This window comes from Cuculus canorus, chromosome 3 (assembly GCF_017976375.1).
Source record: "Cuculus canorus isolate bCucCan1 chromosome 3, bCucCan1.pri, whole genome shotgun sequence".
Classification (NCBI taxonomy): domain Eukaryota; kingdom Metazoa; phylum Chordata; class Aves; order Cuculiformes; family Cuculidae; genus Cuculus; species Cuculus canorus.
In genome coordinates this window covers 75,121,461-75,136,485 of record NC_071403.1, presented here as the reverse complement: position 1 = coordinate 75,136,485, position 15,025 = coordinate 75,121,461, and the positions used below count along the sequence as shown (strand labels likewise).

Sequence of the window (15,025 nt, the reverse complement as noted above, 5' to 3'; positions counted from 1 at the left end):
CAACTTGCTCATCTAACCTAGTTAGAAGCTTCAGCATCTTATGAGTCTTCAGCCTCCCCCGCCTCCCGCCCCAAGCTGTTCCTCCTGCTTGGCCACCTCAGCGGCTTCTTCAGCTGACGCAGGGATAGCGGGAAAGCCACCACTCCCCTTGCTCTTGGTCACTCCGAGGCCATCCTCCTGCAGGGCTGAAGGCAGCCGCCTTGCCGCCCGTAGCTTGCAAGACGCACAGCAACCTGATCACCCAGGGTCTTACTGGCAGGAAGATGGCAAACTGCCCAGGCACTCTGCAGGAGGAGGTAGGGAAAGAGCTGCCAACAGATCCATCCTCATCTTCCTGCAGGACCCACCTCTGCATGGTTTGAGCTCTTTGTTCAGCAGCAGATTTGTCCCTGGTTTACTGAGTGAGCAGAAATGCCACCCCAGGTGCAGGAAAACAGAAAGAAGAGCTCCTCTCCTCCTCAGCTGTGTGATCTGCCCATGGGAACTGAGTGATTTCCCAGCTCAGCTACCACTGTCTCAGTCTGGGAATGGGGCCTGAGTAATAAAAGGCTACAATTTCTTCCTCACTGCAGGCTGAAAGTGAAGATAGTGAACAGTGCTGAGGCAGTTGCAATCTCATTATACCCACTCCTGCAGTGCTGGTCGACAGCAGCCGAACATGAGCCCGCAGGGTGCCCAGATGGCCAAGAAGGCCAACGGCATCCTGGCTTGGGTCAGAAATGGCGTGGCCAGCAGAAGGAGGGACAGGATCATCCCCCTGTGCTGGGCACTGGTGAGACCACACCTCGAAACCTGTGTTCACTTTTGGGTCTCTAACTACAAGAAAGACACTGAGGGTCTGGAGCATGTCCAGAGAAGGGCAACAGAGCTGAAGCACAGGGGTTACGAGGAGCAGCTGAGGGAACTGAGGCTGTTTGGTCTGGAGAAGAGGAGGCTGAGGGGAGACCTCACCACTCTCTGCAACTACCTGAAAGGAGGTTGTAGTGAGGTGAGTGCAGGTCTCTTCTTCCAATTAACAAGGGATAGAATGAGAGGAAACGGCCCAAGGTGTGCCAGTAGAGGTTTAGATTGGATATTATGGAAAAATTTCTTTACTGAAAGAGTAAAAGCATTGGAACAGGCTGCCCAGGTGGAGTCTCTATCCCTGGAGGAGCTCGAAAAGTATGTAGAGGTAGCACTTCAGGACGTGGATTAGTAGGCATGTTGGTGCTGGGCTGATGGTTGGATTGATCTTAGAGGTCTTTTCCAACCTTAATGATTCTATGATTCTGCTATTTCCTCCTCTTTAGCCTCACTCTTCCAGAAGTTCCTTGAGTTGCTTTACAGGCCTGAGCTCTCCACTCACAGCTCCTGTTTTCTGTTCCAGTGATGCACCTTCAGCCCTCAAGAAGGGCAGAAAACTCTCAACATACAGTGGAGACCTTATTGAACCTCAGCTGGGCAGAACCACTTCACTTCTCTTGAGAGAAATACCTTTGAGCAATAGCTGAGTCCTTTCCCACCTTCCCAAGAGTCACAACGCTGACTTCACATTCACTTCATGATCCAGCACCAGCCCTGAACCATACTTCACTGGATCTTTCACTTTTGGGTACCTGCCAGGCTCCACATGCAGTTATCCTGTGAATTGTGTGGTTTAGACTGAAAAGTCTTATCCAGACTGTAACATTTCCCAGTTTGCTTTAGAGAAGACATACAATAAGAATGGCATAAAAAACCTCACTAAGATTGAGACAGAGGGCATAGGCTTCTGCTTCAAAGGAAAGGTCTGTTGAGAGCTGGCTGCCACTCATATCCTGTCTTCCAAACTGATTGTCCAGGAAATGGCACCTAAGCATTCTGATCCACAATTCCCCTGGTTATTCTTTTTCCCACCTTTATAACACATCCAGGGGAGCGATACAGTGCTAAAGCAACAAGGGAAGTGTTGTCTAAGGCAGAGTCCTGCGGGTGAGCACAATTTAAGGAGAGATGGGCAATGATTTCCAGCTCTAGACGAAGAGGCTGGCAGCCCAAAGGACACTAGCACTGCCATGTCTAGCAAAGCACTATTGTCCTGCCCTGAAATGGGTTCAGAAGGCTCAACAGGCACTTACCTTCTCCTACAGAAGCCAGAGTAACGACTGCTAAAGGGTGAAACGGCCTTGTCACTGGTTTCAATTCATAAGGAGACAGAGCCCCAGGCTCAGAAAAATGGAAATTGGGAAGCGGGAGTTGTCTCGAGCATAGGCAATCCTTGGGACTCAAGGGGATCCCCAGGAGCAGCCTCACACCCAGCACACAACAAATGCAGAGTTCTCCCCTAAGCCTCACACAGCTGTGTAGCACAAGTGCCTCTTCCTCACCCGTCCCTCTGTGGAGGGTCAGCTGTGAAATGCTGACAGTTTTCACAGAAGCATTACTTTGTCCATATAGCAGTCTTGCTGCCATCTTTAAAAACTACAATACAAATGCATTGGGAAGAGGAACATGTTACGAATCAGGATAAAAAGCCACCAGGGCTTGCACCTTTCTAGATAAGAGTCAGACAAGACCCAGATCCATAGAAAATCAGCCTCATTAATTCCACTGTGCATAGAACTACTCCTCAAGTGAGAAATCACCAAGCTGTGTGTTAAACCACCAGTGCTTCTACTACAGCAACATCCTTTCTTCAGCCCTTCTAGCAGAAAAAGCTTCAAGCATTTCACAGTCCTCACAATCAACTTGGTTTTCAGCACTGGAAAGATTTCAGGGTGCCCAAGAACGGAAAATAATAAAAACATCCTGACCCACAGCACATGAGACTCATCCCACCCTGCAACTACATCCTCAGATCCTCAAGACATAACAGTGCAGGCTCCTCTTCTCCCATTGTGTGTGCAAATGCCTCCACACAACCTTAGCCTTTCCCTCCTAGGATGACGTCCCAGAAGCACAGGTACTTTGCTAGGTACCAGTACGCTTCCAGTGTTCAAAGGGTGGGCAGGGGATTGTTCAGGCTGGACAAAGGGTGGAAAACACGAGAACAGCACATGGGCTGTTCACTTCCAAGTACCAACAAGAAATCAAAGAGAAGACTGCAAAGAAGTCACTTAAATGCTGCTACCTCTTGCACCGCAAAGAAAACCAGCAAATGCTGGTGGGATCTCCAAAGTGACAATTCTTTCCTGAGGAGCCTTATTTCTAGCTCTCTCCAGCACTGTGCCCAGCCCTCCAGAGAGGAAACATGCTCTATGGCAACCGACACCAAGGTCAGACAGGCTGAAGCTGCTGTATAAGCACTCTTCCTACTCCCACACATTCAGTAAAGGGCACCGAATGTCCTTTATCCTGGCAGAACACGCACTCAGAGGTTCCCGCAGAGAGGAGGGGAGACACCATCATTTGCCTTTGGCAGGGGGAGGTTCAGACTGGAATAGGAAGAAAGAACAATTTTCCAAAGGATTCCTCAGGAGATGGAATGCCCAGCTCCCAGCTTAACCTACTGCATTCCTCATGGCTCCGCAGGTGTCACGGCTCAGGTCTTTACCAGTACGTTTCTGCTCTAGTTGGTATGTCTTCCCTATTTACGATGAGCTCCTAGAATAGCCTGGCTTTCCGGCGACACCCATCTCCTCTCCCCTCCCCTGCTCCCATTTGGAGGAGTGCTGCAGGAAGAGAGGGAAGGAACATGCGTGCACTGAGCTGTCTGGCAGTGGCAGCGATCAGCCGGGAATCCACCAGTTACATCCTGTCAGGTTGAAACCTTCCTCCTCTGTTCAAGTGCATAACTGGGAAATCACTGAGCATCAGCAATTTCAGTAGCCCACCTTTCTGCCTCTGAAACCTGCTCCCACATGCAAGAGCTTTAAAAGAAGAGAGCTGGAGGCTTCACTGCTTACATCTTAAACCCACAAGAGAAACAAGGATGCCAGACTAAATGGGTCCGAGTGAATCCTAAAGCTACGTCTAATGTCTAGTCTACGTCTAATGCTAGAGGGCTACAGAGAGCAAAAAATATAAGCACCAGAGAAATCCAGAGTAAACTACAATAAGATAGACACTTCCGGTCTACTCATGCCTCACTGAATCCAGTTCACTTCACTGCCTCCCCACACGTCCCTGGACCAAGTACAGGTGAGACACAGGGTACCATCACAACTTGCACAAGCGATATTCATAGAATCATTGAGGTTGGAAAAGACCTCTAAGATCATCCAGTCCACCCATCAGCCCAACATTACTGTGCCTACTAAACCATGGCCCAAAAATGTCATGGCTACAGGTTTTTCAAACACTTCCAGGGATGGAAACTCCACCACTTCCCTGGGCAGCCCATGCCAAGGCTTCACCACTCTTTCAGTAAAGAAGTTTTCCCCAACATGCAATCTAAATCTCCCCTGGCACAACTTGAGGCCATTCCTCTCATCCTATCATTTTTTACTTGGGTTATTGTCGAGACAATAATCGCCGTTTCCTTCAAACTGCAGACGACCTGCCAGCACTTTCTGTATGGAAATGAGCACGCATTTGTAGCAGCAAACTCTTCTGTAGGAGAAAGTGATTTAAGGATACGGTAGTTGCAGGAAAACAACTGGGTTCTGGAAACAAGTTCCACTGTGGAAAAGACTAAGTCTGGCCCATAGCAAGGACGGGTGACCGTGTTTGGGAGTTAAGAGTGTAACGGTAGTGTGTAGAAATGGAAACATGGGGCTTAAAGTCATATTGTCATAGTAATTATCCCAGTTTCGTGCTGTGAGACTGGTTATCGCTACCTGGAGAAACAGCAAGGCTATGTATTCAGGAAGCGAAACAACTTGATAAAAGCAAGGAGGATTTTGTTTGTTTTTTTTCCTTTGGACCTCTGCCAGCTCATTGCTGTTAAATAGAATAAAGGGTCTCTGGAAAGCCTGGAGGACCTCCAACGAAGCTAGAGAAGTGAGATTGTCAACATACAGCTGAGTCTCCACTCTGAAGGGATACTGCAACAAAACTTAGACCTAATACCTTGGATACCGAAAAATAAAATAAAAGCAGCAAAAAGCAGAGTGTCGAGGCTGCAACCATCACAGAGACTGTCACAAGCACAAGTTTTCTCTTTATTTTGATACCACAGTGCAAGCAAGCAAACAGACTATCAGAGACTACAGTCAGCTGTGCAGAGCCTCTGAGGCTTCCACTGCCCAGCCAGGACATACCGACACTGCCAGGAGACATGCACACTGCTGCCAGAAGAGCCACTGTGCTCGGGTCACCACCCAGGCCTCCTGCGACACAGCCACAGAAAAACGATGAACTGGTGGTGCTGAGCGGCACATCCGACAGTCGGCATTGCCAGAGCCACTCCAAGATGGGTAAAACAAGAAATATAATCAGCTCTGTATGGTGCCCAGGAACTTCACAGCTAAGAGCAGCTGCATGCACACATGTTAAGGCTTTAAGAAACAAAGGCAAGAGCAGGATGTTTTGCAAATGGAAGGACAGATGGGTGTGCAGTCAGCTTCAGGGCAACATTAAGAATTGCAACATGAATAAAAGGGCCAGAGATTAGAGGGCAAATGCTGGACTCATAAAAGCTAGAACTGATGAAATAATTGCAGCATAAGGCTCCATCCTGGGATACGTGCTGGCTGGGGTTCTCATGAGGTGCAGAGCAGGAATGGTGCTCTGTGGTGCTTGTTACCACCGCCAGAAATGCCTGGTACATCTCATGCTCCCTTAGAGCCACTAAGAACACACAAAGAGGAGATCAGTCAGCGGTCAGCACCTCAGGAGTTCATACACAGCACAGCTCTGTGCCAAAAGACGTCACTCAAACTCTGACACGCATGAGGTCCGCTGCCATCATTTGTCTCTGCCTCATAAGTTTCTCCACTCTACTGCCAAAAAGGGGCACCTAGAGCTCCATCTTCTCCCAAAGTTCTTTCCTACACCCAGCCTCAACCTGTCTTGCATGGCAAACAGTCTAGAGACTCAAGCCAACTCAGAGATGACTTCCGGTAACATAGAGAGGCAGTTGTGTTGCAAATTCTTCCCTAATAAAAGAGTCTGGCTGTTGTATCCCTTCAAAGGGATGCCATGAGGTTTCCGGTCTATGCCCTCACTCAAAGCAGGTATCTAATTAGGTATCTGTGTCTAGTTAAGGATTGAGTATCCCCCAAAATGGAGATGCCATAAGCTCTTCAGACCCTTGTCCCATGCCTTAATCATCCTCACGTAGGAGAAAAGAAACAACAAACCAAACCAAAAAAATCCTCACCCGAATTCCTTAGATAAACTCCTTACTACAATTGCCTTTGCTGAAACCACTTCAGGACAATGGGGCCAGGCACCACAGCACTAGAAAGTGACCCTAGGCCCAGGGGAAGGGAATGCAGCACATGCCTTATTTCAGCAGGGTCCTATGTGGACAGGGTCCCTCTGTCCCAGAGCAAGAGAGACAATGCAGTTCACTGCCAGCAGCAGATCAGGTGTGGAGGCACAGAGCTATCTCGCCCATGTTCTCCCATGCCCAAAAGACAGAGCTCTCCTTAGCATCTAGGCACCCCCTCAAACGGTCTTAAAACCAGTCTCCAAGACCAAAAAGGCTTTTCCCAGTCGAATGTTTCCTGTGAGGGTGGTGAGGCACTGGAACAGTTTGCCCAGGGAAGTCATTGCTGCCCCATCCCTGATGGTGTTCAAGGCCAACCTGCATGGAGCTTTGAGAAACCTGATGCAGTGGGAGGTGTCCCTGCCTGTGGTAGGGGGGTCAGAACTGGATGAGCTTTAAGGTCCCTTTTGACCCAAACCATTCTATGAGTCTATGAAACACCTTCTCTAAGCTTTAAAGTCATGCGTAACTTGACACAAGTGTGCTGTTGAAAACAGCTGGACAGGGATCAAGGCCAGGATTGCATTTTCCAGCAGCAGCTGACACATGCCAGCTCTAGCTGAGTGTGAAGCTCCAGGGGTTTTTCTAGATATCGCAAGGCTTGTGTTGGGAAAGACTAAGCTAACCAGCAGCCTGCAAGAGCCCCAGGAGCTTTTAACTAGGACTAAAAAAGCAGATATGCAGCTCAAGTGGAAGGGCTCTCCCACAAGTAGATACGAAGATCCCTTCATGTTCATTCCCTTCAGAACTAAACACTTCTCTCTCTCCCAAAAGCTTCAGCTCCCCAATATCTGCAGTCTCTAACCTTCCTGAAACCTAGGGCAAGGTGGTGGCACGCTGGCTTTACAGGAACTACACCACAGTGGTTTAGGTTCACATCACTACAGGAGGGACCTGGGAGCTTCTCACCTGCCTCTCACTTTCCAGGCTGAGAGAGTTGGGGTTGTTCAGCCTGGAGAAGAGAAGGATTGGGAGAGACCTTTTAGCAGCCCTCCAGTACTGAAAGGGGCTACAGGAAAGCTGGGGAGGGGCTCTTTATCATTGAGTGCAGGGATAGGGTGAGGGGAATGGTTTTAAGCTAAAAGAGGGGAGATTTAGATGAGATATCAAGAAGAAATTCTTTACTGTGAGGGTGTTGAGGCACAGGTTGCCCAGAGAAGTCATGAATGCCCCATCTCTGGAGGAGTTCAAGGCCAAGTTGGATGGGGCTTTGAGCAACCTGATCCAGTGGAAGGTGTCCCTGTCCATGGCAGGGGGATGGAACTGGATGGGCTTTAGGGTCCCTTTTGACCTAAACCATCCTATGATTTCAATACAGACATTGGAGGCAACAAGGATTAAAAAAAAAAATCAACAAAACAAACAGGCTCCCTCTCCTAAACAGAACCAATATATGCCATTAGCAGAAAGCCATTTTGCTCCTTATTGCAGTTCATGCTGTTTATGACCCGAGCTGGCTAGGGAAACACACGCCTTCCAGCTAGCCAATGAAACCAGAACAGTAGTCTTCACCACCCCCACCAGCCAGCTTGTGCTAGCACCCCCAGATCAGCTGGTAAGACCTTGTTTTTAAACTCTACCTCATGTCTGCAGCAGCTCACCAAATCCATTCTGCATCTGCTGCGCCTGGGACTACAGTGAAACACCATTAAAACCCGTTTCCAGGCTAGCAGAGACAAGAGCTAAGCAGCTGGAACGAAGCCAGGACAAGCATCTCTTCCTAGCTTCACAATCTGATTGGGAGTCTCTCTCTCTCTAAAAGATAGAGAGAGAGCCATTACCTTGCCCTGACAACATGAAGCGGTATTAAAACAGGCAGAATAATTCCCGGGAGCCAGTGCCTCTGCAGGCATCTGTCTAATGCGAGGGCTATGCACTGAATGTGCCTCAGGAGGACAGGGAACGGACAGGATGCAGCTGGGACCTGCTGACTGCAGGCTGCAAGATCGAGCTATTATTTCCAGAAGCAAATGGGTCCCCTAAGCCATAACAAGGAGCCAAATTCACAGAGGCAAAGCTCTACCTCCAACAATAAGCAAAGGATTTGTTTTACCTCTGGTTCCCTGACCAGCTTGAGTTCTTTGAGGTGCTACTTGGCTCTTTCTTAGCAAATGAAGCCTTTATTCAGCAACTCTGCCAAGGTCAAAACGTTGCCATGTGTCCTTTGTGGCCTGAAAGCAATTTTGGTACTTGGGGTTAATGCTGTTGTTCTACCTGGACATTCCTCCAAAACAGCAGATGAGAACACTCTCTTCCTGCTCCTTCTGCCAACTACAGCAAAGCTCAGCCATGTTTATTTACCCTGCGTCTGAGCTGGCCAGATCTTTGACCCAACCTGTGCTGAACACCACCCTCCTTCCCCTCACGCAGAAGCAGAGGCTGGTGCTTTCCACTTCTCCAAGATGGCACAGGAGACAGGAGACCAAGGGCACTAGAGGATACCCTAGCACAGAGCCGCAAGAGAGTGTCAGATGCCAGCTACGCAAGAAGCAGGGAAGCCTGCAGTTGCTGGTAATGTGTTGCTGCCTCCCATCATTGTGCAGATTTCTCTCGGCTGACCGGCCAAAGCGTTCTGCTGCAACGCCATCCCCCAGCCCTTCTTCAGACACCTCCTCCCAGCCGCATCCTCTCCCCCTCCCAGAGGTTTACCAGTAACGGCCCCCCCCCCCCCCCCCCCCTGCCTTTAGATGGGTGCACCTCCTCTTTGGAACAGCTCAGTAAGCAGCCCATCACTGGGAGAAAGGTTTGGGGGAAAAGAAGGTTCTGAAAGTTTGAGAGCCATTGCTGTATGCTAGCAGCTGCCTCCGTCATCGTTTCTCTGGCTTTGTCTGGCAGCAGGAGGCACGCCCGCTGCGCATCCTTGGGACAAACAAGCCGAAGAAACCCCTTCATCCCTCCTCGGTGTCCCCCCAGAGAAATTCCATGCCCACCTGACTAACTGTAAGCTTCCTAAAGAGAAAAGTTCTCATCAGCTCTGCCTGAAATCGCAGTTCAAAGCCGTCCTTTGTTAGAGGGTGGCTGGGCACCCTGCCCGTCTCAGTCACTGGATGGGAATCCTCCCCCACCCTGCACCACAGAGGAGCAGTACCTGGCTGCCTGCAGCAGCTTGTCCAGTGTCGGCACTCCCAGAGGCCCCAGCACCGCAGAGAAGCGCAAGCCACCGCGATGCACGGCTCCCACGGCGTTCTGCCGTGCTGCCCAGAAGCACAGGCACCAGGCGCACAGCAGCCAACCACACTGCAGCAGGGGGAGGGGAGGAGATGCAGCCAGGCTCCAGAAACAGGACAGCCGGACGCTCTCCTGGGAGCGCAGAAAGCACCACAAACGCCAAGTCCAGATCTCTCTCCTTGGGGACCAATGAAAGCACCAAGGAGCAAAGCAGAGCTCCCAAGCTGCTACCACACGCTGCCCGAGGGGCTCTACCCCACCATCAAGCTCCTGTTCAGAGAGCCAAAGCCATCCACACCCTACACCCAGCCTTGCCGTGAAAGCTTTTATATCCTGTTTGACATCACCTTCACCTGTGTCCCCACCCTGGCTCCTAAAGCCAAGCAGGTGGAGCTGCAGAGAACACTCCCGCTGCGTGATCACTATCGCTGCGCCTGCAGAAATGGCCAGATACAGGACGAGGTGGCTGGGAGTCCTCCTGTGTCAGCACTGCGCAGTGCAGAGCTTGGCCAGGCATCGCCTGGAAGCACGCGTTCCATCTCTAGATGCTTAATGCAGAAAGGACAAATGCCACAGCATCACAGCATCCAACGTAGCCAGCGGACTGTTGCTACAACCATCCCATCCGCAGTAACACCATCCCTGGAGGTGTTCAGGGCCAGGTTGGCTCAGGCTTTGAGCAACCTGATCCAGTGGAAGGTGACCCTGCCCATGGCAAGGGGTTTGGAATTGGATGGGCTTTAAGGTCCCTTCCAAACAAAACCGTTCTATGATTCTAACACGCAGCCTTCGCAGTGCTCTCTACGACATTGCAGGAGCCTATGGAAGTGTGCTGTCCCCAGCTACCTACATCTGCCCCAGCTAGCACTCCATCAAGATTTCTGTGAATAAGGCAACCTACAGGTTCCCTCAGAGGAGGAAGGAATTTGGGTGCCCCAGGAGGGAGCCCAGCCATTTTGACATGCAGGTTCTCTCCTAGAATCACAGAATCATTAAGGTTGGAAAAGACCTCTAAGATCATCAAATCCAACCATCAGCCCAGGACCACCATGCCAAGTCAAGTCACATCCCGAAGGGCCACGTGTACATGCTTTTCGAATCCCTCCAGGGAAGGAGACTCCACCACTTCCCTGGGCAGCCTTTTCTAATGCTTACAGAATCATAAAATCATTAAGGTTGGAAAAGATCTCAAAGATCATCAAGTCCAACCATTAGACCAAAACATGCCTCATCTCACAACAAACATGGCTGGCTGTAGGGGACACATGGGTACAGTTAAATAAATAAGAATCCATGCAGGACCACAACCACGTATTATTTATCTCAGGCCGAAAGGCATTCCTGGCAGCGAAGGCACAGCCTAATTATAGAGCAGTGACTCCTGCAGCCCTGTGCCCCTGGCAACAGCCACCACTGGGACTCCAGGCTGTGCCACTGTTGGCACAAACACAGCCCCTCCTTGGGAATAAGGGGTCCTCGCCAGCCGCCCTGTGGGTCTCAGCCAGGTGATGAGAGAACAGGAGAGTGAGGAGCAGAGGAAAGGGGTGATGTGGGGAGAGAGCAGGGGAGCCAGGGGGGGAGAGCAAGAGGGGCCATGGGGGGAGAGGGCGTGAGCGAGAGGGGTGATGAGAGGAGAGCAAGAGGGGCCCAGAGTGGGGAGAGGAGCAGAGGGGGTGAGGGGTCAGGGGAGCCCGGGGGGAGGCGAGGCAGGGGAGCCTGAGGGAGAGCAAGAGGGTGATGAGGGGATAGAGGGGATGAGAGGGCAGGGGAGCCTGGGATGGGGAAAGGAAGAGAGGGGCGAGGGGGCAAGAGGGCAGAGGGAGCTCGGGGTGGGGAGGGAAAGAGGGATGAGAGGAGGAGAGCGTAGGGGAGCCGGGGGCAGGGAGAAGGGCAGAGAGGGAAGAGTAAGAGGAGCCCGGGGCAGGGCAGGAGCCGGGGGGGGAGAAACAAGGGAGCCTAAGGGGGAGAAGCAGGGGAAACTCGGGGCAGGGTAGGAGCCGGCTGGGGGAGAAGCAAGGGAGCCTGGAGCAGGGTAGAAGCCCGGGGCGAGAAGCAACGGGGGCCAGGGCAGGGCAGGAGCCCGGAGGGGAGAAGCAGAGGACTCCGGTGGGGGGAAGAAGCACGGCAGCCGGTGTCAGGGCAGGAACCAGCGCCGCCGCCGCCCGCTCCAAAGTCCACGGCCCCGGCTCCTCTATCGCCGCGGCAAGCAGCGCTCCGGTCCCCGGTCCCCTCCTCCCGTTCCCCCGCTCCCCTCCTCCCGTTCCCCCGCTCCCCCCATTCCGCGCCCTCCCACCCCTTCCCGGGGCCGGCCCCGAGGGCTCCGGGCGCTGCCAGCCCCTCCCGACCTGCTCGGCGCGGGGTCCCGGCGGCCTCCGCCGTCGCTGCCGCGGTGCCGGGGGCGGGGCTGAGTCCCGGGGCGGCGCAGGCGCGGTGCCGGCGGCCGGGCTAGCCGGGATGGCAGCCGGGATGGCGGTGTCGGCGCTGTGCCGAGCTGTCGCGTCCCTGCGGCTCGCGGTGGCCCCGGGCTCGCGCGGGATGTCGCTGTCGGCCCCGCTCGGCACTACCGACCCCGCCTGGAAGTGCCGGGTCAAGTACACCGTGCGGCCCGTGGGCATGAAGAAAACAGGAGGCCGCGACCACACCGGTGCGGGGCGAGCGAGGCTGAGTGGGCTGGGGGCGAGCAGGGGCTGGAGCGGGGGCTGGGGGCGACCAGAATTGGGGTCAAGGGGGAGGTGGCCCACGGCGAGCAGGGGCAGGGGGCTGGGAGGCTGGGGGGGCGAGCAGGGTCAGGGCTGGCTGCGAGGACGGCTGGGAGGTCTGTGGCCGGGGAGCGAGCAGAGCTGAGAGCTCAGTGGTCGGGGGGCGAGCAGGGTCGGAGCTGGGTGGTCAGAGGGCGAGCAGAGTCAGGAGCGGGACTGGGGGCGACCAGCATCGTGGTTGAGGGGGAGGTGGCCCAGGGCCAGCAGGATCGGGGCTGGGGTCGAGCAGGGTCAGGGGTTGGTGGTTGGAGGGTGAGCAGGATTGGGGGCTGAGTGGCCGGGGGACTGGGTAGCCAGGGGCAAGGGGGCTTAGGCCAGATTGCGAGCAGGGCAGGAGGCAGACAGGATCGGGGCTGGGGAGCCAGGGGGGCAAGCAGGGTCAGGGTTGGGTGGCCAGGGGGCAAGCAGGATCACAGCTAGGTGGCCAGAGGGGCAAGCAGAGTCGGGGGTGGATGGCCAGGGGGTGAGCAATGCTGGATGTCCAGGGGGCAAGCAGGGTCAGGTCTGGGTGGACAAAGGGCAAGCAGGGCTGGGGGCTGGGAGGGGTGCAAGTAGGGTTGAGGGGTGGGTAGTTGTGGAGTGGCTGGGGCTGGATGGGTGGGTGGTTGTGGGACTGGATGGCCAGGAGCAAGGGGAGTTAGGGCTGGGGGATGAGGAAGGCAGGGGTTCGACAGGGCTGGGGAACCAGGGCACGAGTGGGGCGGGGGGTGGTGGGTGACTGGGAGCAGGGAGAGTTGGAACTGGGTGTCTGGGTGGGTTAGGGGCAAATAGGGCCTAGAAGGCAGGTTGCTGGGGGCGTCCAGGGGCCACCAAGGGCAAGGGCCTGAGTGGCCTGGGGGCTGGGTGGCCAGGAAAGTGAAGAGGGCCAGGGGACTATGTGGTTGGGGAACTGGGTGGCCAGGAGGGCAACTGGGACTGGAGGACCAGGGGCTGACCATAGCTGGGGGCTGACCATAGCTGGGGGCTGAGCGACTAGGGTGCTAGATGGTCAGGGGGCAACCAGGGCCAGGGAGCTGAGTGAGCAGGGGGTGAGCAGAACTGAGGGGCAACTAGGGTTGAGGCAGGGGATCTAGATGACTGGAGGGCAAGCAGGGCTGAGGCCATGTGGGTGGCTGGGTTCAGGCTCACCTGTGGCTACTCCTCTGTCCCACAGGCCGCATCCGTGTCCGGGGGATCGGTGGAGGACACAAGCGGCGGTACCGGATGATTGACTTCCAGCGGCTGCGCTATGAGGAGGGAGCCCCACCAGAGCCCTTCACCGAGAAGGTCATCAATGTCCGATACGACCCTTGCAGGTGAGTGCGGGGCACAGGCTCAGCCCCAGGTGGTTTAGGCTGTGGTGAGACTCCCCCAGCCCACTGTGGGTTCCCTGTGCAGGTCGGCTGACATCGCGTTGGTGGCCGGTGGCAATCGGAAGCGCTGGATCATTGCCACAGAGAACATGCAGCCAGGGGACATCATCAAGAACTCCTCTCACATCGGCAGGATGGCAGGTGCACACCAAGGGTGGCCGCATTGGCGCTGCCAGGCGCTCCTTGACTGCTTAACTCATCTGCCTCTCTCTTCTAGTGTTGGCTAATGAAGGGGATGCTTACCCACTGGGTGCCCTGCCTGTGGGAACGCTGATCTGCAACCTGGAGAGCCACCCTGGGAAGGGAGCGCAGTACATTCGGGCAGCTGGTGCGTCCCTGGGCAGGGGATCCGCTGTGGTGGATAAGTTTGGCTCAGCACAGGCAGAGAGGAGGGCAGGGAGGCACCGCTGTGGGTGGGCAGTGGCAGAGGGTTGCTGTCCTATCTTCTCCCCGTATTAGGGTGCAAAATAACACTCCAGAGAAGGGGGGCAGCTTTGCCCCGTTTCTCACTAGTAATTCCTTGAGGTCTTGTCTTCAGAAAGAGGTGCTGCATAAAGTGCAATGGCCTGGGAGAATGTGCTTGCCACAGGGTGGGATACTTTGTCCTGTTTCTTACGGCAGCTGTCTCCTCTTCTTTCGCCTGCTGCAGGGACTTGTGGTGTGCTGCTCAGGAAAGTGAATGGGACTGCCATTGTCCAGCTGCCCTCCAAGAGGCACATGCAGGTATAGAAGCTGTGCTGTCCCCGATCTGACCACCCAGACACAGAGCTGTGCATCCCCCTGTGGGCCTACATCTCTTTTCTGTATCCCATAGGTGCTGGAGACCTGCGTGGCCACAGTGGGCCGTGTGTCCAACGTTGACCACAACAAGCGGGTGATTGGGAAAGCAGGTCGGAACCGCTGGCTGGGCAAGCGCCCGCACACAGGCTTGTGGCATCGCAAGGGTGGCTGGGCTGGGCGCAAGATCAAGCCTCTGCCACCCATGAAGAGCTACGTCAACCTGCCGCGGATTGCGGCGCAAGAGTGATGCTGGGGGCTAATAAACTGTTATCCATCCACTGCTGTCACATTAGTGCTGCCTTTTCTGCACAGAGAGCTCCTTTCCCCATGGAATGCGTTCCTGTTCTTCGTGGGGTCTCAGGGGCTGCTTTCCCCATGGATTGTGTTTGCTGCGTTCAGCCCCCAACAGAACTCAGTCTGCGAGGAGAGACAAATGCGGCGCTGTAGGCTGCCTGGGTTGAGTTGAGGGGTGGGTGTGCACCTTTTAGGGGTCAAACAGAGCTCTGCATCATCATCCCAGCACAGGAAAGACGTGTCTGTTGGAGTGAGCTCAGAGGAGGCCCCAAAGATGTTCCGAGGGCTGGAGCACCTCTCGTATGAGGACAGGCTGAGGGAGTTTGGGTTCAGCCTGGAGA

General features: G+C 54.3%; 2 protein-coding genes across 6 annotated transcripts in view; one reads left to right on the top strand and one right to left on the bottom strand.

Annotated features, from left to right (window-relative positions):
* The window catches only part of KLC4 (kinesin light chain 4), a 29,186-nt gene extending 17,048 nt beyond the window's left edge, over positions 1 to 12,138 (bottom strand). For 4 of the 5 annotated variants that reach the window (XM_054061610.1, XM_054061611.1, XM_054061612.1 and 1 more), the window contains exon 1: positions 11,845 to 12,138. In XM_054061610.1, coding sequence (XP_053917585.1) covers positions 11,845 to 12,114 — 270 coding nt within the window. In that variant the 5' untranslated portion in view covers positions 12,115 to 12,138. Of the gene's footprint in view, positions 1 to 9,419; positions 9,575 to 11,844 lie in introns of those variants that run through there. The other variant, XM_009562268.2, reaches the window with a different exon arrangement.
* On the top strand, positions 12,113 to 14,637 carry MRPL2 (mitochondrial ribosomal protein L2). Its single transcript, XM_054062340.1, has 6 exons — positions 12,113 to 12,143; positions 13,412 to 13,553; positions 13,636 to 13,751; positions 13,828 to 13,938; positions 14,260 to 14,333; positions 14,425 to 14,637. Exons 1-6 carry the CDS (start codon positions 12,113 to 12,115, stop codon positions 14,635 to 14,637), a joined length of 687 nt encoding a protein of 228 aa, XP_053918315.1.
* Positions 14,638 to 15,025: the final 388 nt, after the last annotated feature.